The sequence below is a fragment of the Thermobia domestica genome, chromosome 9 (genome assembly GCF_964235325.1).
Source record: "Thermobia domestica chromosome 9, izTheDome1.hap1.1, whole genome shotgun sequence".
Lineage (NCBI taxonomy): Eukaryota > Metazoa > Arthropoda > Insecta > Zygentoma > Lepismatidae > Thermobia > Thermobia domestica.
In genome coordinates, this window is record NC_137462.1 from 65685089 (window position 1) to 65706738 (window position 21650).

The 21650-nt window shown below is 36.9% G+C and overlaps 1 protein-coding gene across 1 annotated transcript in view; it reads left to right on the plus strand.

The window, feature by feature from the left end:
• Positions 1 to 21650, plus strand: part of LOC145694709 (lysosomal alpha-mannosidase-like) — a 134876-nt gene that overhangs the window by 55980 nt on the left and 57246 nt on the right. Inside the window, exons 7-8 of the mRNA XM_081771236.1 lie at positions 9616 to 9713; positions 13231 to 13364. Of these exons, the coding sequence (XP_081627362.1) occupies positions 9616 to 9713; positions 13231 to 13364 (232 nt within the window). The remainder of the gene's footprint in view (positions 1 to 9615; positions 9714 to 13230; positions 13365 to 21650) is intronic.

Sequence of the window (21650 nt, forward strand, 5' to 3'; positions counted from 1 at the left end):
AACCTTTCTTGGATATATTCACACTGAGGCCTTGTATACTTCCGAACCTGTCTTGGATAATTTGTTTCCTGCTTTCGAACATTTGACGGGTTCCATCTTTAGCATTCGCTTTCCATTTCTGAAAATCTGATCTATGGAAGATATGAAAAATACACTCGAAAGATCGAATGTGTGCATGGAGGATGAAGTGTTCGAACTCCAAATGGGGTAAATTTTGTGGCTCTGTCCTTTTCATCTCACTCCGTTTGCTTCCACTGTCAAATAAACACACTTGCTTTACGTGCTTATCTCTTGCTCGTCTCGCCACCCCAGCCAGCCACCTTGAGTGGCATGATTCCAAGGTCATATTTCCTGTAATAGACGGAAGTAGACAATTAAACTTACACAGCATATTGACAACTATCGACTGTTATCCATGTTTAAATTTCGTGGTATACATGTGTATACATTTTTTTAAAACTCTATAAGTAGTCTGTAGTACTCCCATACGCACGAGTACTAATATGTGCATTTATTATAACTACTACGATGCAATACACATTGTTCATTCTAACTGTATCACGTACTCAATACTATAACTTGTGTATAATAATTACAATATGGCCCTTCATTATCATGGTTGCTTAGAAAATAATTTCCCAAACTCGTCACACATTTGCTAATTTCCTGCAACTAATTTTCCGCCATTTTGGGACGTCTGCAGTTACCGGCACTAACCGATAATTCAGTCAATATCATGCAATTCTCATGAACAGATTCTCGAAGATGACTGTTACAACTCTTTCGTGTCTGTAACTTGCATTTCGCAAAATGACTTTTGTCCACCTTTTTTGCTATTCGGACCACTGTGCAGCGGTGCCACCTACATGGTGCGTGTTCTTACACCATCACAGGAAACTATTGACCGCCTTCTTACACAAGGTGCATACATCTATAAACGCAGACACCGCGTGGAACCTTCCCGGTCACCTGCACCTATGCCACTCAGGTGTGAGAAATGTCAGGCGTACAACAGCCATTCAACAGCCCAATGTACAAACCCTTCTGTCTGTGGCTATTGCTCCGGTCCACACCAAACACGTCTCTGTCCGAATATGCAGCTCCCTCCTCAGTGTTCTACCTGCAAAGATCAGCATCCTTCTTATAGCTACAAATGTAAAAGTAAACCTCTTCCTGACCAAGCACATCCTGAATTAGTGGCTCCCTTACGCACACAGTCAACCTCAACAAACACAGATCAGAATGTTGATGATCCCGTGACAGTAGGCAAATTGTTGGAATTCCTTACACTTGCTCTTCAAAACATTCACCCCTTTCATAGACAGCATGTTCTCCAACAACTCACCTTAGCAGCAAAACAAACCTTTAACGTTTCTCTGTATGCTACGTATTCAAATAATTACGTTCATTTTCATACCATTCGATACGAAACTACAGTCTAACTTCATACGCATCATGGATTTAAACTTTTTATTTCTCAACATCCGTTCACTCCCTAAAAACAAAGACTTTTTCCAGGCAGTACTATTAGAGGAGCATGCCACTGTATTTCTTCTAAACGAAACTTTTCTTAAAAAGTCCATCTCGTGCAGAATCCCTCGCTATGACTTGATTCGACATGACAATACCCTACCAACCCTTCGCGCTAACGGTGGAGCTGCTATTGGGTTTCGCAATAACCTGCCATACAGACAGCACTCTTGTCCTCACCTGCAACTACCTGAATATGTCATCACCACCATTTATTTCAAATCCATAGCAATTACCTTCGCTACAATCTATGTTCGACCTGGCAATCCCATTCCTACCGCCTTCTTTTCATATATATCCGATACGTACAAACATTTCATTATCCTTGCAGATATAAACCTTCACAGTCGATCGGCCCAGGAACGCACTCAGTTTTGTGACTTCATCACCACTCATACAACTGGCGTACTACTTGCACTTCCTTCTCCTACTCGACCAATCTCAAACACCACGCCAGACATCGCACTTACTTCGAATACATTAGCTACTCATTGCACTGTCACAGCCTTAGATTTGCTCGGTAGCGATCATGCTCCTATCAAACTGACCTACCATACGCGTCTTGCATTTCCATCACTTTTGCCTACTTCTCGAGTCACACCTCGATATGACAAGGCCGACTGGCTTAATTATCGTACTTATATATCTTCTACCATAGAACCCTACCACGGCCCAGCCACTTCTGATGATCTTGCTGAACAAATCGGCACTCTCACTACAGCAATCCAGCACGCATCTACACTCTATATCCCGCAATCTTCACCCGTTCCATATCGCCCCAAACTTTCACCCCATTATCTTGCTCTGGTTCGACGCTCTCGCCAATGCTATCGCGACTACCTTCGCACACATAATCCTGATGCCCTTATACTTCATCATAAATTGCAGCGTAGTGTCCGGAATTATCTCTCCGTCTATAAACAACGCCAGTGGATTAAAACATGCAATAATCTAGCAGACACTTCACATCCAACAATCTATTGGAAACGTTTCAACGCTTTATGTGGCAAAACCACTAAGACAACATATCCTCTCCTTGTTCATGATAAGCCGCTCCAATCAGATCTAGACATATCAAATGCCTTCGCTGATCACCTTCAAAGCATTTTTACCCCGTCAGCCCGTCAGTTTCCGATCATACCTACCGCACTCATCCTACTGCTCAAGTCAACACTGATTCACCTCAATTACAGCCCAACATCACTCACACTCTTCCGCAACATGTTCTCACTGTTCCCATTACACCTAATAAAATCACCGCTGTACTACGCCGTAAGAGAAACACTGCTCCAGGATTCGTCACTTATAGATGGCATCACTTATAGACATATTAAAGAATGTCCCTTTGCTCTTCTCTCACTACTTGCTCTTATATACACCTTCATTCTCCGCACAGGTCTCTTTCCCACTGACTGGAAGGTTTCGAAAACACTCATGTTTCTCAAACCTAAAAAACCACCATCCGATGTTTCATCCTATAGGCCAATACAACTCACCTCCACTTTTAGTAAAATTTTTGAACGGATCCTAGTTAAAAGATTACACCCATACTTAAACGATCATCATATCATTCCAACACATCAAGCTGGCTTTCGGCCCTCATATTCAATAAACGACCAACTCCTACGTCTTACGTCACTTGTCACCAATCATTACAACTCTATTCAGCCATCTTGTCTTGTTCTCTTCGACCTTGAAAAGGCGTTTGATAAAGTTTGGCACCTAGGCCTCATCTATAAACTTATCAAATTACGACTTCCTGTTGCATATATCCGGCTTATCTTTCATTTCCTTACCTGCCGTCTTGCCTATGTTGCCATCAACGATCAGCTGTCACACCCGATCTTCTTGTTATCAGGCGTTCCACAGGGTTCAGCATTATCACCACTCCTCTATCTGCTTTTTGTTGCCGACTTTCCTGAACTACCTCCGAACATCTTTTTATTCCAATATGCCGATGATACTGCATTTCTTGCCCTCTGTCGCACAATAGCACAAATCAATCTTACTCTTCAGGAAGCAATTAATCGTTTCACGCACTGGTGCCACACTTGGCAACTGACCATCAATGCCGCCAAGACACAAGCCATCGTTTTCATTCCACCCCGAAAACGTACGAAGGTCCATCGGAATCCTTCCAAACTATCCTTACAAGTCAATGACGTACCGTTACATCCTACCAAAACAGTTACCTATCTAGGCATCACATTCGACCACCACCTCACCTGGACACCACATCTCAATTCAGTCAAGGCAAAAGCATATAACAGACTTAATCTTCTGAAGCGTTTAACAGGTACCACATGGGGTCTCTCTTCGAATCTTGTTCTTAACACTTACAAAGTCTTTCTTAGGCCAGTACTGACATATGGTTTTCCCGCCTGGATCTCTGCACCAACCTCATATTACGAAAAACTTGCCATTCTCGAACGTCATGCATTTAGAATTGCCTTTCGCATCTCATTGCCTAGTCCTACACAAGACCTCTATTCTCGTGTTTCTTTTCCTATTCTCAAGTATCACCTAGAAGCCTTACGCTGCAAGTTCATTACCGACCGCTTCACTCATCACCAGCCACTTCTTTTTGATACCATTCATTATCTTACACTCCATCCCTACCGAGCACGCTATACTTATACACCTCTACATTTACTCTCCACGCTATATTATTACACATTACCTCCTAATCATCCAGCTCATGCGCTCATAGAGGACTTTTGCATTCATGCTCATCTACCTCATATATTTCCATCTTATATCACACAGTGATTTCCTCTGTTACTAACAGGGCTTCCCCATGTCTTCATCAGCCTAGAGTCGCCCCTAGGCAGAAGTTAACTGCATTCGTTTACTTAACATCTTCCTAGTGTTGTGACGTGTTTGCACCTCATACCATCTATCATGCTCATATTTTCCTTGCCGATTAAATAGAATCTTAACGCCTTTTGTTCTCTTTTCACTTTGATTCACTCATTTTTTTTCTCCATCACCATGTATCTTTTCAAACTTGTTTCGTAAATATTTTTTCTACCCTGCTTACATTGTATTATACTCTTTGTACCGTACTATAATATTTGTATTGTATATGTAATATGTCTGTGTTCCCAAGTTCCTTTCAATACCGATATCATAATGATTATGATCACAAAGATCATAATGTCCATGTTTATTGATTTAATAAATAAATAAATAAATAAATATAATGAAAACTATCACCCAGTACTCTAGCCTCCCTTAGACCATCCACAAATCATCCCTGCAACCAATATTTCCTACAACTTCCCATCCCTGAAAGAGGGCGTACCCCTCTTAGAGGTAGCTAGCTTTCAAGCTAGCATTAAAAAAACTTGGTGTTCTTATCCAATTCTTATCAATAATACGCCTGTCTATTCTGATCAAGACAAAGCCAACATTTTGCTTCTCATCTTCAATCTATCTTCATTCCACCATCATCAGGTCCTACCATTCGCACTCATTCGGCCAATACGGTTAACACTCAGTCTCCACATCTCCAACCAGCTGATACCCATACACTACCTTCTCAGGCACTCACCACTCCCATTACAGTAGAGGAGATTGATTACTTCGGTTTTTCGGAAGAAACACAATACCGCTCAAGGTTTTGATTTTCACCTACCGCCATGTAAAAGAAAGTTCCCATTCACTATTCACTCTTCTTTCATTGATCTACACCTTCATACTCCACACTGGCTTTTATCCGCTAGACTGGAAAGTCTCCAAAACTCTTATGTTTCCCAAGCCGAATAAACCGTCGTCTGATATTTCATCCTACAGACCAATACAGTTAACACCCACCTTCAGCAATATCTTTGACAGAATTATTGTTAAACGCCTACATCCATACTTAGCCACTCAAAACATAATCACCACTCATCAGGCTGGATTCCGCCCTTCGTATTCTATAAACAATCTATTACTTCGTCTTACTACACTCATTACCAACCACTATAACTCTGTTCACCCATCTTGCCTCATTCCCTTTGATCTAGAGAAAGCCTTTGATAAAATCTGGCATATAGCTCTAAACTGCAAACGTACTCAACTGAAACTCCCTGTTACATATATCCATCTCATTTACCATTTTTCACCTGCCGTCTGTCATATGTAGCAATTAATGGTAAACTCTCTCACGCTATTTTTTCTCATTGTGGTGTACCTCAAAGGTCCGTTTTATCGCCTCTGCTGTATATTCTTTTTGTAGCCAATTTTCCAGACTTACCTCACAATATTCACCTGTTACAGCTTTTCTTGCTGTCTGCCGAACCATCCAACAAATTAATATCTCTCTTCAGGAAGCAATTTATTGCTTCATACACTGGTGTTACAAGTGCAATCTGATAATCAATGCACGCAATACTCAAAGCATATTCTCATACCACCCCTACAACGATCTAAAGTTCATCGTAATCCATCTTTGTTTTCATTAACAGTTAACGATACCTCCATTCAGCCTTCTAAAACGGTTACATATCTTGGAATAGTTTTCGATCATCATCTCATCTAAAATCTTTCAAAGCCAAAGTCACGAATATACTAAAAAAAACGCCTCACCTCACCCATAGGCAGCTCCACAGTGAGTGCGGTGGGTGCAGCTGTACCCACATTAAGTTCGATTTTCAGATTTCCTACAATAATCCTTTCTATTTTGTATATTTGTTGTTTCCTATGTTTGGATATATTTGAGTGACTTCTTGAGTCTTCATAAGTTACTTGCTATCATATAGTTTTTTAAATACTAAAACTTAGGGATTATTTTTGAGATCTTAAGGCTCAACAGTGCAGAGCAAGGCGCTTGAACAATCCTCCATCTACAGTTCTTGATTGGCTAAAGTGGTTGCAAGAATTCGGAAGAGAAAGGGTGTCTGAATTTCTACAGATTGATGAGGAAGTGTTCAGTGATTGAGGTTACTAGTTGCTCATGCAAACGGAGTTGGTCCAAGATGAATTATGTCAATTCCAAACTAAGATCGACTATGCTTCAACAGAGACTCAATTCCATGAGATTGGTTTCTATTGAAAAGCCAATTTCAGTGAACATAGTTGAAGACGTATTGAAGAGTTAAAAGCCAAGGTTGCATTTAACAGAAGAATGTTCTTATAAAAGCTCTTATAATTGATGCCATCGCCAAAAAAGTATTCTTATACACTTAAAAATTCTGACATTTCTTTGATAAATCCATAACTCACACACACATATATCCATGTCTGAACTTTAAATATGTAGGCCTATATAAACGTTTCTATTGCGTACCATGTTAATATTTTTACTATGTGTTATCCCTTCTCAGCCTGCACCCAGAATACCAAAATCCTGGCACCTCCTATGGCCTCATCGGCGCTCCTGGGGACTATATCCACAACTCGTACTGAATACTTACAAAGCTTTCCTCCGCCCAGTACTCAAGTATGCCTTTCCTGCTTGGATCTCCACTCTACTCTAATACTATAAACAACTGGACATTTTCGAACAATGCTTTTCGTATCGCTTTCGCATTTCTCTTCCTAGCCCTACTCGTGATCTGTACACTCTCACCTCCTTCCCGATTCTCAGATTTCACCTTGAAGCACTCCGCTTCAAGTTTATTGCTGAACGTTATGCTAATCATCAGCCTCTTGTTCTTGAGATTATGCGCTACATCACATTCCATCCATGTCAATCTCGTTATTATCACACAACGTTACACCTCTTCTTTATACTATACTGTTACACCTTCCCCCTGATCATTCGGACCTTATCCTGCTCGAGGACTATCATTTGCATGATTATCTCTCACATCTTTTCCTTTGACTGCCTTTGTAACTAACAGGGCTCCTCATGTCTTCATCAGCCTACCGTCGCCGCTAGGCAGAGGATAATCGCATTTGTTTTACTAACTTCTCCCAAGTGGTGTGCCGTGCTTTGCACCTCACCTCATCCCTCATGTCCATTATAATTCAGTCTTTCTATTTATATTTCGCATTATACTTTATGAACTCAGAACTTATACTTTCCCATCTCTAATCAGCCTTTCCGTAATCGTTTCTCTTTCTCTGCACTTTCTGGTATTACTGATTTTTTGTTATAATTCATATTATTATTTAATGTCTGATTTATATGTTACATGTTGTACCTTCATCCCACCTTACAGAATGATTATGATCGCAAAGATCATAATGTCCCTATGGAATAATGAATAATAAAGAATAAATAAATATTGAATAACCTAACCTCATTTAGACTATCCACAATTTCTCATTCCTCTCAGTCCTTCACTTCCTTTGCTGGAAGAGGGTGTACACACCTCTAAGAGGTGGCTAGCTGTTAACTAGTCTTTAAAAAAACTTGGCGTTGAATAAAATTCCAAGTAACGCTAAACTGGCAATCATTTTACGTAGTGTAGAGTTGGGCTACCTTTGTAACCAACTGACGGTTTAACATTAACCACATGTTGTGTTAAATCCCGTAACGGTTAATGTGACCGACCTGTACTCTTTTAACCCATTATTTCGTCATGTTTTAACTCTACCGTGGTTAATTTTACCTCATTGTTGGGTTATTTGCACTCCCTCCCTTCTCCAAGCGACCCCACAATGTGGTCATTTCTTACCCCACGTTTGTTCATTTTTAACTGTATGTTTGGTCAAACGCATTATCGGGTTAATGGAATTTATACTTTGTTGGGCCATGTTATACACCAAGTTTCGTTAAACGTATTAACCAGTTAAGGTATTTTATACCAATTGGGTCGTTGGGTTGGACTCCTACATTTAACTACACGTTGGGTTGAATTTATTTCAACCCAATTTAACTAAACGCTTTGACCCTAACTAAACGCTTTGGGTCGGAGCAGTTTTAGCCACCTGGCTGGATTAAAATGTGCATCAATAGGGTCAATTTTAACCCAATCATTTTTCTCAGTGTACCTACTTAAGATCATAACACTAGTGTTGCGCTCAACAATATAAGACTACCATTATAAAACATGGTTTTCGACTGTTACAGTCATTTGTTCTTTTATTTAAAAATAATTACATATTTTGAAAGAACAAGTCATTTTACACAAGGATATTCTGTTTTAAATTTGTGAGACGACCATTTGTCTACAAGCAAAAATTTTCTTGTTGGGGGGGATGATGCATGACTACTTGATTGGACCATACATTCTATGTCGTCACTTGAACAGCACCACATACGTTATTTACCTCCAAGGACTGGCAGAATCCTTGGCCAAAGTACCTGATTTTATTCTACGACAAATCTGTTTCCAGCATGATGGTACGCCTCTACACTTTACCTGATACCAGGATTCACCTGTACGTCACATTATCTCCACTGCTGGAAAGGACGAGGAGATATGTTTGTTGGCCACCGTGATCATTTGATCTTTAAGGTTGGATTTTTTGTGTGGGGCACCTGAAGAGTACCATGTACGATATCCCTACTTTCGAATAAGATCTGTTTGTCAGACTCGTTGCTTGAGCTGAACACGTTCAAGACATATCTAGGATATTTTAACTTGTAAAGCATCCATGCACCAATGTTGTGAGGCTTGCATGGTGGTTCCTCTTTTCCGTATCTATTTAAGAAACAGAACGAAATAGGAGGTTTGTTACATTGCGTATTCTCTGCCTTTCATTTCACGTTTCCCATCTGTCTTTCGCACGAGGGGTAAAACGCGACATTTCCAGGTGCATGTTCTGTGCAAATAATTGTTTACTTTAAATTTTGTCATATAATTCAGGAGGACTCTTGTTTCTTGTATATTTTTAATTGTCAATATCTACTGCTTCTGTCAACGTCGACGGCGATATATATTTAAGTGTTGAACTACCTCTCGACGTAATATTGTATCTATTCACAATAACATCTAAAAATATCTAATGAAGAAAAGCCTTAACGTAGTTTATTACATTTCAGTTCATCTTGACCATACTGAAGATGATCGAAAATTAATAATTTGCATTGTAAATCTGAATTCTGTTGATTATACTAGCTTTCATCCTATTTTATATTGAAACAATAGCTAGTGTAACTTTTTCATATCGTTTCAATTGTTATTGATTAAATTATAATTTTTCTTTCAGGTCACACATCTGAAATATTCACGTCTGTTACCTTTAGCCATTATAATAGTCCACGCATCTTTATTCCTTTCCAGAAAACAAATGAGTTCGGAATGACAGTACGTTATATTAGTTAGATTTCCTATTTTTCATTCTTATTATTACTTTATTTAAGGTATATCGTACAAATTTTAGAAGAAAATTATGATTGAAGAGTTAGATACACTTTTGGAGAACTTCTGTAAAAAAAATAACAATTGTATAAATATTATTTGATACATTATCCCCACACCAGCTAGGAGTCTGCGTGCCCTACGGAGCTGAAACTGCAGTTCATGCTGCACGAATGTATTATTCCTCTCAACACCCTCAACCTAAAGCTCTACTTAAAATAGATTTCAAAAACGCTTTCAACGAAATTAACCGAGATTCAATGCTGTCTTCAGTTAAAAGCCACTTCCCTTCTTTCTTTCCATACATATACCAGAGCTACTCACAACCTAGCTACCTTTTTATAGAAGATAATATTATCCTTTCACAACGTGGAGTTCAACAGGGAGATCCACTAGGTCCTGCTCTCTTTGCATTAACTCTTCACCCTATAATTAGAGATATTAATACCGAGCTCAACATTTGGAATTTAGATGATGGCACTATAGCCGGAAACACTGAGTCAGTATTACATACTTTAGATCATATACGCTCACAAGCAACATCGATCGGATTGTCTCTCAATTACTCGAAATGCGAAATCGGCTTTCTAGGAGTAACAAATGCTGAAACTCAAAATCTATATGACAGATTCAACGAGGCAGCGCCTGGAATTAAATTATTAACATCTTCTAACGCCGAACTGCTAGGAGCGGCTCTTACACCAACCACAAGGAGCAAGATATTACTGGAAAAGATTTCATCTTTAGATCATCTACTTTCACGCCTATCCAAACTTTCTGCACATTCAACATTTTATCTCCTCAGAGCATCTTTCTCGATCCCAAGATTGTTGTATTTTCTACATTGTTCCCCCTCCTGGAGGGACGAAAATCTACTTGAGAAATTCGACTATGCTCTTAAAACAGGATTGGAGAATATTCTTAATTGTACCCTCAGTGATGAAGCATGGCTACAAGCATCACTACCAGTCAGAAATGGAGGTCTTGGAATACGTCGCGCCACGAATTTGGCTATCCCGTCTTTTCTGGCCTCTTTCTATAGTTCAAGACAACTGATTAGAACCGTCCTTCAGAGAGAAGATGAAGTCACTAACCCGGATGTGCAGGACTGCATAGCCAGATGGTCAAATTTAGTTGGGTCAGATCCCCCGGCTCCCGAAAGTCGAAATAATCAGTCGGTCTGGGACGAGCCTATCGTGAATTACCGTTTGGATTCATTATTGCAGACTTCTAATAACATCGAAGATAAGGCCAGATTACTTGCTGTCATGTCCCCTGAAAACGGAGCATGGCTTCAAGCTCTACCTTCACCTTCTCTCGGCCTACACCTAGACAACGAAAGCTTCCGTGTGTCCGTCGCCCTTCGACTAGAAGCAAATATATGCGAACAACACCACTGCCCAAGCTGCAACGCTCTCGTAGATAAAAGAGGTTTACACGGTCTGTCATGCAAAAGCAGTGCCGGCAGACATTCACGCCATTCGAATGTGAATGACATCATTTTGAGAGCCTTAACATCCGCAGGGGTGCCAGCAGTGAGAGAACCAATTGGGTGCAATCGTTCAGACGAAAAAAGGCCGGATGGTATGACTTGAGTGCCCTGGAAGCAAGGAAAGTCGTTGATTTGGGATTTCACTTGCTCAGACACTTATGCACCCTCCAATCTGCAATTTGCATCGACCAAAGCAGGACTTATCGCTGCACGAAGAGCAAAAGAAAAAAGAAATAAATACGCTAATCTCCTAGATAAGTATTGGTTTATTGCAATAGCAATTGAATCTAGTGGATCCTGGGATCAAGAGGGCGCAAAATTTATTAACGAAATTAGCAAGCGCATATCCATTAAATCAGGAGACACTCGAGCTAAATCTTTTCTAATTCAACGCATTAGCACTGCCATTCAACTAGGGAACGTAGCCGCTATTATGGGAGCGTTATCCACTGGTAAAGAATTAGAAGAGATTTTTCTTTTATAATTTCTGACGGCGCTTAGTACACTAAGAGCATTGAAATTTGGAAATAAAGTTAGAGAGATTTAGAATACATTTGAACCCCAAATCTTCTGGGAGTTAAATCGTCAGGCAATACATTATACAGAACTATGTTAACCCGAAGAAAACTAATTCGGTTTTCCATTTCTCAGCAGAAAGCACAGTAGGTCAAATGCATCGACCTCCGTTTGAATCAATATTATTATTTTAAATATTTGTAAACAATCATATATTCAGCCGATATAAATATATATATATATATATATATTATTACATCATCTTTTGAAGTGAAAAAAAGGCCTAATGTCTCCTCCACTAAAAATAATAATATATAATATGGGCAAAAGATTGATATCCAAAACTTTCTACTGTTGTTTTAAATTTAAATCTGAATGTTTCTTTTCTGTTTGTCTGCTATACAAATGCACACTATTTTCTTGGCATGTATACTGTTTTAGATAACTGTAGGGCAGATACCATAAAATATTTATAGTTTAAAAATGTGTATTCTAAGTTGAAAGGGAATTCACTTTTTATGCCTAAAATAAGCCAGTTCCTCAAGTTAGTTAGAAGAAATTAGTATGTACTATCTCTCAAACAACTAAATGTACATGTGCTTATGAACCTAGCATTCCTGCACTGACTAATGTGAAGAATATGAGAATTAAATCAATCAAATCTGTAGTTTGGTGGGGAGAGACAATAAAAGTCTGAAGCACACGCTAAAAGGGATAGAAGTTGTAAATACAAATTATGCATAATAGAGATAAGTGAGAACAACATAAAATAAATACGAAAGAATCTATGAAACAAAGAAAAACTGCGTAGAAGATTAGAAGTAGTGGCACAGAATTCAACTGCCGTAAATACGTCAATGATAGCGACTTCAGGGTTAAAAGTAGTCGTGGTGTAATAGTTAAGGCAGAACACTACCACTACAACAAACAGGAGTTAAAGTTTTTTTCACTTTATAATTTTGTGATGTTTGATAGACGTTGCTTAAATTTCAATGGCTCACTTTGTAACGTCTATCTCCTGTTGAAACCCCATGTTTAATGCTCTATATATTAGCTCGCATTTTTAAAAAATGTAACATCCCTCATAGTACTAGAAGGTAGCATCCCTGGTTTTTAAAACACCATCCCTGAATTTGCTAACCCTCCTGGAGAAATAATGATCTGAATTCAATGCTGGATTCTAACACACTATCGAAATGAAAAGAACCCACTCTTTGTCCAATGCACCCATCGAATAGTCTTACAGTACAGTACACTTCTGGATGGCACACCCATATGGACATTTACGGCAAAAGTGGGCCATCCAGAAGTGTCTCTTACTGTACAATATATCTGTAATTTCGTTTCTTTGATTAGGTACGTCAAACAGAAGAGTAACAATACAGGAATATGTTACATTTAAGCTTTACGTTTATATCTCTGTATTTATTTTACACTTGTAACTATTAATTTCAGCGTGACGATGCAATCTTATTGTTAAAAGAAATTCCGGAAAGCTACAAGACCAACCATATACTTTTGCTTAGATCTGAAGATTTCAGTTTCTGCAAGGCTGAGAATGATTTCGAATTGATGGAGATAGCTATGGAGTAAGTATTATGAAGCTTATATTATTCTGAACATGACGCAAAATTTTGATACAATCCTGGACAACCGCTTTCATCCTTGGTCTTGTTAGAATATGTGTTCCATTGGTATGGTTTCTCTATGAAGTGAAAACTTTTGTTCAATGATTTGTGGTCAATCTACGTAGACTGAAATGGGCAGATTATAAATAGAAGTGAATGATGTTAAAATTATGAAGAGTGAAGATAAGGAAAGGAAATTACATACCCGGGGAAGCTTATTGTTGATGTCTAGCAGAGGGTCCAATGGCTAAGGATCGGATCAAGAATATAGAATGCCTTGGAATCCGAACTTAGTAGTTCCACAGCATCATTTAAGTTCCAAGACAATTTTTCCCTTTTATAATAATTAAAAACTGGAAAAATCCATTCCTGGATCTCACGAATCGAGATTTTTGAAAATTATTTTAATGATACACTGATGTTAAGGTTAAACAGTGAATTAACAGATAACAATAATTTAATTTAATTTAATAATATATTTAAAGTGCTAAAGACAACGTTAGCCAACACTATACAGGGTAATTTTATATTTGTGCATAACACAATTAAAGACTTGGAATTCTATGTTAGTACCATATAAAGAGTATAATTGTAATATCTCTTAGTTTAAAACTGAGTCATAGTAAAATATAACAAAGTAAAACAGTAAGATAGCCCTAATCTGAATGATTAGATCGTCTGATAATAAAATGTAAATGCAAATATTTATAAAAGAAATTCATGTATGAGTTGTTGTTATAACAGGATCCGTATTGCTACGCAATTGCTTTCTACAACTTTTGTCTTGCTCTGCAATCATCTTGCTTCACGACGATTCCTCTGGTGCAGCGAATATGCAATATGGATCTCTGATGACTGTAAACGTGTGATATGGTCGGATGAGTCACTGTTTTATTTATTGCAACCCACGTGGTTATGTGTAGTGGATGCCCAACGAACTGAATGATTCACGCTTTTTCCATCCAACCGTGAAACATTTAGCACTGTTCTGTGATGCTATTACCCACGATATCCTGATTTTCACTGGGTTCTTTGTTGACACTTACCGATCACATCACTGCCCGTGATCGTCTCTATTTTAGGGGACTACATGCATCCTATAGTCCAGATGTTGATATCAGGAAATGAATTATTACAGGATAAAAATGTTACTCTTTCACAAAACTGGAGTTCATGCTGCTTGATTTAAGAAACATCGAAGTGTGATAAACACCGTCTCTAGCCCGTTTTTTTTCGGGTGTTCCTATTAAATTGATAAGTATCTATACAATGGAAGGGCGTCATATATTAATTGGTTGGAGTTAGAGATGTATAATTTACAGATATATATGTTCCTAAAGACATATTATGTCAATAGCCACATATGACTTTAATATAAAGCAATTTTAAAATAAAGATAGTGGTAATAAAACTATTGCTTTAGTTTTGTGTTTCAGAAGATAGTAGTGGTTGGAACATAGTTGTTATTTCAGGTTAGCCAACCTGCTTTACCTGGTATTGAACTAACTAATGAAATATATACAAAATATCGGATCTACTTAACTTCCAACTCAAAGATACTTAGCTTCCAGCAAAGCATATACAAGATAAGCAATCGTTTTACTACGTGACTTCAGGTTATTTGCTGCTACAGAAACGCAACCTAATAAAATGAACAGAGACATCTAGCAAGGGCATAAGGATCCTTGGCATTGAAAAATGTAAAACACTCCACATAGGAAAAGAAAAATACATCATCCAATTCTACACATAATAAGGAACCTTTAAAAGATAAACCGCCTAGCGAAGAATTAATATATGAAACACATCCAAACAGTAAGTTCCAATGGACCCGGATTTTTCCATGGTTGTTGCATGATATTTTTATACCGTGATTCCAACGGCGGAATTGGTTTCTCTATTCAAATAGACAATTGAAAAATGTCCATTTAAATGAAAACAAGTTTTTAATAAAAAAACAAAGAATACTAACAAAAAAAAATTATTCCGCATTCAAACGTAAGTGTTGCAAATTTTGATTCAATAGAAATATTTCTCGTTAAATCCTCGAAGTGCCACTTAAATCAAACAATTTACCTGAAATCTTACACAGTTTGAAATTATATGAAAAATAAATCACCAATCCACAACACTTATCACATTCTGTTTCTAATTACGTTGCTAAAAAGTCTGTTCAAATAATATAAGTTCCTTGTTTTTCGAAGAAATATTTGTTTCAATTAACAGCGACCAGTTGATCCATTCATGTAGAATTTTGACTATAATAAAGTCCAAACACTAACAACAAATATGTCCATTAAACAGTCCACATTGTGCAGTTGACGTTACAATTTCGAACACTAGCTTTTACTTGAATCTAGCCGGTAACATGTTCCTCTGTCGTGTGAAAGTTCGTTGCGTTTTTTCTGATCATACATTATAGATGTCAGCACCTGTCAGCCTACTTCTACCCACCCATCTGACCGCCAGAAGGCCAAGGTCAAGGCAATAGAAACTGATTAAACAGCAACCTTCAATCTATTTTTGCTGATTTTTTCTTAGGAAAATTTAATGAAATTAAATAAAATCGCGCAACATAAATTTTCGGGGGCTGACATTTTATAGATAATCAACTTTCAAAGTATTTTATTTAATGTCAATAAATTTTATATTCCACAGTATTTATTTTTATCTGAAGTTGCCATCTCTTTAGATCTGTTCGAACATTGCCCATATATGAAAGAATTTCTGAACTCACCACGCATCCACAATAGTATCGAACCTTACGTCGATTTCTTGGCCCAGTCGCACTAAATCGAACAGCTCTTACTTTTTGCCATTGTAGAATACTATGTAGAACTAGCTCAATGAATCGTTTCTTTCAAGGCAACAAGGTATTTGTGCCGCATTATTCATGATAAGATGGGGTAGTTCCTGTGGAATAAAAACTACTACAAAAAGTATAAGACATACAACATACATATATATAATATCAATTCTTTACACATCTTTTTTTTTCAAGATGATCTCATGATATGAACAATGAATTTATACATATTTACATTTACGTTTTACGTGCTTTCCTCATTCATTTTGATTATTACGTTCCACATTCCTTTTTAAATACACTACGTGTCTTTTTAATTTTACATTGGTGTTATCTATAAGCTGTACCCAAGCTGTATTGGGTGTTGGGAAACTAATTATTTCAAAAGGACCAGAATAAGTTCTCGATATCTTTGGATTTACTTTCTAAAATAATGAAGCCTTTACAATTATTTATACCATTACTTTATCATGAATTTTAGAAGGTGGTCCCATATGCTTGTTTTTATAAGCCTTTTCTTTCTTAACCCAAGCTTGATGAATGTTTTCAGCTGCTATCTGGGCTAGTTCCTCTTTTCCTTTTTCTTTCCCCAATAAACCTAAATTGATTTCCCATTTACAGTCTAAGGGAGAATAGAATTTTCGGCCCATAAAGTTTTCAGCTGAAGTTAACCCCGTCTCAGATATTACATTTGAATAAAGACTATTGAATTTTAGGTAATGAGTATGACCATCTAGTTTGATTCTCAGAAATATAACATTTTATTATTGTCTTAATTAAATAACTTTGTCTTTCCGTAAGATTCGGACAAGGATTGTATGGTGAGGTTGTAACATGTTTAATACCTTGACTGAACAGAAAAGTTTCAGAAATATGTCCGACAAAATAAGACACACGATCTGTCAATAGTACATTTATCCAACCATACCTGTATAACAAACATATTTCCAAGTTTATTTATAACTACTCTAGAATTTAACTGTTTTATAGCTTCTAATATTGTAAACCGACTAGCATTATCTGTGGCTACCAATACATATTTATAACTATTACTTGAAGGCAAAGAGCCTTGTACATCGAGATGCGAAACCTGACTAGGTGTTGTGTTACTTTCAGAATAATAATTTCCATATAATTTTACATTCCTACTCTTATTTTTGGCAGGTTAAACAACTGCATACATATTCTTTAATTTCATCAAATAAACCGGACCAAGTAGCTGGAAGCTATTAATGAACTAGTTTTATGATCCCTGGAAGTGATCCTGACTCTAATTAATAATGATGATACTGTAATATTGTTATGCTTAACTCTTTGGAAACTACTATACGAAGACCTCCGTGTAATTTTCCTTTGGTTGTTTTCAATAACCCATTATTTCTTAACTGATAGTTAGGCACAGATTCTCCTTTTTCTAATGCTTCTATTATAGGTTTGGATTCCTCATCTTACGTTGGAATTCTTGTAAGGACTCATTCAAAACAGGTATTGTTCATAAATTTAGAAAAAAATACTTCAGTGGATTTACCATTTATATTTGTAATTTCTTGTAAATTTTGATTTAGGTGGGTGGAAACAAGCACTATCTAGTGCCCTACTGATAAAATGAGCCTGAGTATTGACTGTCCCCTTCAAGTGAAAAATATCAGATTGAAATGGACTAATTTTTTCAATTATCGCACCATATTTCCACTGTCTCTTATGGTTAGGTAATATCCAATTTAAGCTTCTTGAATCGGTATAGACAGTGAATTTATTATATAAATAAGGTTCAAATTTAGAGAATGCAAGATATAATGATTTAAGTTCAAGTTAATACACATTTTTGCTTCAATCGGATTCAGGCACAACTTTAGAATAGAAATACACAGGTCTTAAGATTCCTTATTCGTCATATTGACTTAAAATCGAACTATAAATCTTTGTGGAAGCATCTTGAATGAATTATGAAATTTGCATTTATATCTGGAATCTTAAAAATAACGTGATTGATCATTGTCTCTTTAATTTTATTCAAAACTTCATCTTCTACTCAAGTCCATTTAAATGGTATTTTTTTACTACTTAATCTTTGTAAAGGTGCTAATAATTCAGCATAAGAATCCAAATATTTCAAGTAATACCCTAGAAAACCGAACAACTTGTTTAAACTACATTCTAGTTTTAGGTCTAGGAAGCTCAGTTATTACTTTTATCATGTCATTGTCTATTTTCATATTTCTATCACAAAGTTCGTAACCTAAAAATTTTATTTTACGTTTAAAAATTTTAGCCTTCTTACACTGTTATTTCCCATTCTCATTCTCTGTAGGACATTCTCTAATAATATATTATGCGTTTCTACATCCGGAGTATGTATGATGAAATCATCCCAATATAGATCAAAATGTTCCCCTATTTGGTCATGGAATATTTTATTAAATAAGTTAGCTAAGACAAAACTACTTTCACAATACCGCATAGGAAGCCTATTAAATGCGAAAAGACGTGTAGGAGAAGCAAAGGCAGTGTATTTCTTACATGATTCTTTAAGTTTTGTTTGGAAGAAAGCCTGGAGGCCGTCAAAAACGGAATAAATTTTATCTTTTCCTAGATTTTCTATTATGATTTCTCCATTAGGAGCTGGATATTCCCCATTAACACCCTCCTGTTCAGTTGAGAGTAATTTATTATCAGGCGTTTAGATTTATCCTTATTTACTACCAAAAAACAGGAAGATACTATGGTGAAGAATATATTTGTTTAATAACACCCTTCTCTACTAATCCGTCCAAAAATAAATCCAATTCTTTTAGCTTATGCTTAGGGAGTGGGTAAGGCTGCTGAAGGCAGGGACTGCCATCAGTTAATTAAATCTCATATTCATAGTCTTTTATAGTTCCTACTTCTTTACTAATAACATCGGAATAGTTATGTATTAATTTAATTTACACAGATAACCTTTTAAATTCTCATCATAGATATTAGTATGAATATCTACTGTACCCTTTAAATCATAAAGTGATTATATTTCTGGATCTTCAAATGGCTCCGCATACACTGGATTCGGTACCACCTCCGGAACACTGACAGCTGAACTGGTTCTTTGGGGCTGAATAAAGGATGAACCATTATCTCTCTCGTGGCTGGGGTTGTACTCTTTCCCCCCGTCTTCATTTCTCTGCTTACTGACTGCTCCACGGACATACTTCTTCCCCATAGGTTCCCGTGACGACTGATGACCACTAACTGACACTGTGTTAGGCTGAAAAATAGCAGGTTCACACTGATCATTTTGAACTGATGTTTTGTTCTTTCATAAAGTTAATTATGTGGTTGTTATAATCGATACATGCTTTGCGCACTTAAAAATTGGCCACCCAAAAACAATCCGTATGCTTTTTCTTATTTTCGAAAAATGTGATTTGAACTGCTTGTGTAATCGAAATATTACACTGATTCAAAAGTTTTACTTTTCACAGATTTAGCTTCGGGTTTACACTTCTCACTTACTCGCGCAGATTATATCGTAACTTGCTGTATCGATATAACAAGATACAGGTATATGGCACGCTGATACTGTGATTTGCATTATATTACATTTACCATTATCAGATGTTACATAATACTTATCTGACGAACTAGATTGATTTGTTCGAAGAGAGGATTGTTCAGGTTGAGCTTTACAATTTCACCAAAAATGTTTCTTTGAACCACACCTATAACACTGTTTTACTTTTTGAGTTTTTTCTTTACTTATACCACTCACAGATGGTTCGCGTACTATTTTCTGGTAGTCTTTTTGATATTACCGATTCGAGTCATATGATTCGGCAAAATTTAACAGTTCTCTTTTCGTGTTGGGCACTGCTGTTAATACTTCAATTTGTCTAATTTCCGGAGTATTAAATTTATCACCAAAGAACAAAATTCATTTTCAGGCATTCCCATACCGAACAAGGTTGCTACATTGGTCTTCTCACGTATAAAGTCCGTAAATGATGGTTTAATGTTCATCACTTGATATAATTTATGTTTTATAAGTTCCGTTCTAACTACACTGCTAACATACTTATTAACCACCATTTCAAGAACATTGGTCCAACTTGTACCATTTACGACCAGCTGTTGCAAGTCTGTTAATATTTTACCAGTTACACGGTTTAACAAAATGGTTAGAATAACATCTAATGGTGTCAAGTTTTGTTCAATAAGGATATTGGCCTTTATTAAGAATTCACACACTGCAAAACCATCTTCAGCAGTTAATATGGGAATAGTGTTCACTTGAGTTTCTGTTGCTTTAAATGCAGTATTTGAAATGTTTCCCAAAATTGAAAGGTGGACCTTTTTGTGCATTATTTTTTGAGTGTACGAGTCGCGTGGAACTGTGGCGCCAGCCAAATCAAGCAAATCCTCCATTGGCCTAATTTGATTAATCTCGCCCCTCTCCATTCTATCATACGGACCCAGATCTATCAATTGACCGGCACTTTCCCTCGTGACACGGGCATAAGTAGAAAAATAAGACTGGTTAGGATTTACAATCCCCTGATTAAATATTGGTCTGCTGAATGACATTTTATACTATCTGTAGACCTAAACCGCAATGCCTCTCACCACTCACTCTCCGAAAGTTTAATTCTGAAGATTTAATTTGGCAGATTAACAAGTCCAAAACGGGTTGCACACCAAATCATTGATTTCTCACACTCCACTGTTTAATATTACTGTTCCCATTAACACACGTACTTATGGCCATATTGAGAAGCACGGAGACGACAGAGGAACATTTTTTATGTTCCATGGTTGTTGCATGATATATTTATACCGTGATTGACATATCGGAATTGGCTTGTCTATTCAAAGAGACAATTGAAAAATGTCCATTTAAATGAAAACAAGTTTTTAATCAAAAACCAAAGAATACTAACAACAAAAATTATTCCGCATTCAAAAGTAAGTGTGGCAAATTTTGATTCAATAGAAAGATTTCTCGTTAAATCCTTGAAGTGCCACTTAAATCAAACAATTTACCTGGAATCTTCCACAGTCTGAAATTATATGAAAAGTAAATCACCAATCCACAACACTTATCACATTCTGTTTCTAATTACGTTGCCAAAAAGCCAGTTCAAATATTATAAGTTCCCTGTTTTTCAAAGAAATATTTGTTTCAATTAACAGCGACCAGTTGATCCATTCATGTAGAATTTTGACTATAATAAAGTCCATTATGTTAGTAAAATAACACTAACAACAAATATGTCGATTAAAAAGTCCACATTGTGCAGATGACGTTATAATTTCGAACACTAGCTTTTACTTGGATCTAGCCGGTAACATGTTCCTCTGTCGTATGAAGGTTTGTTGCGTATTTTTTCTGATCATACATTATGGATGTCAGCACCTGTCAGCTTACTTCTACCCACTCACCTGACCGCCAGAAAGCCAAGGTCAAG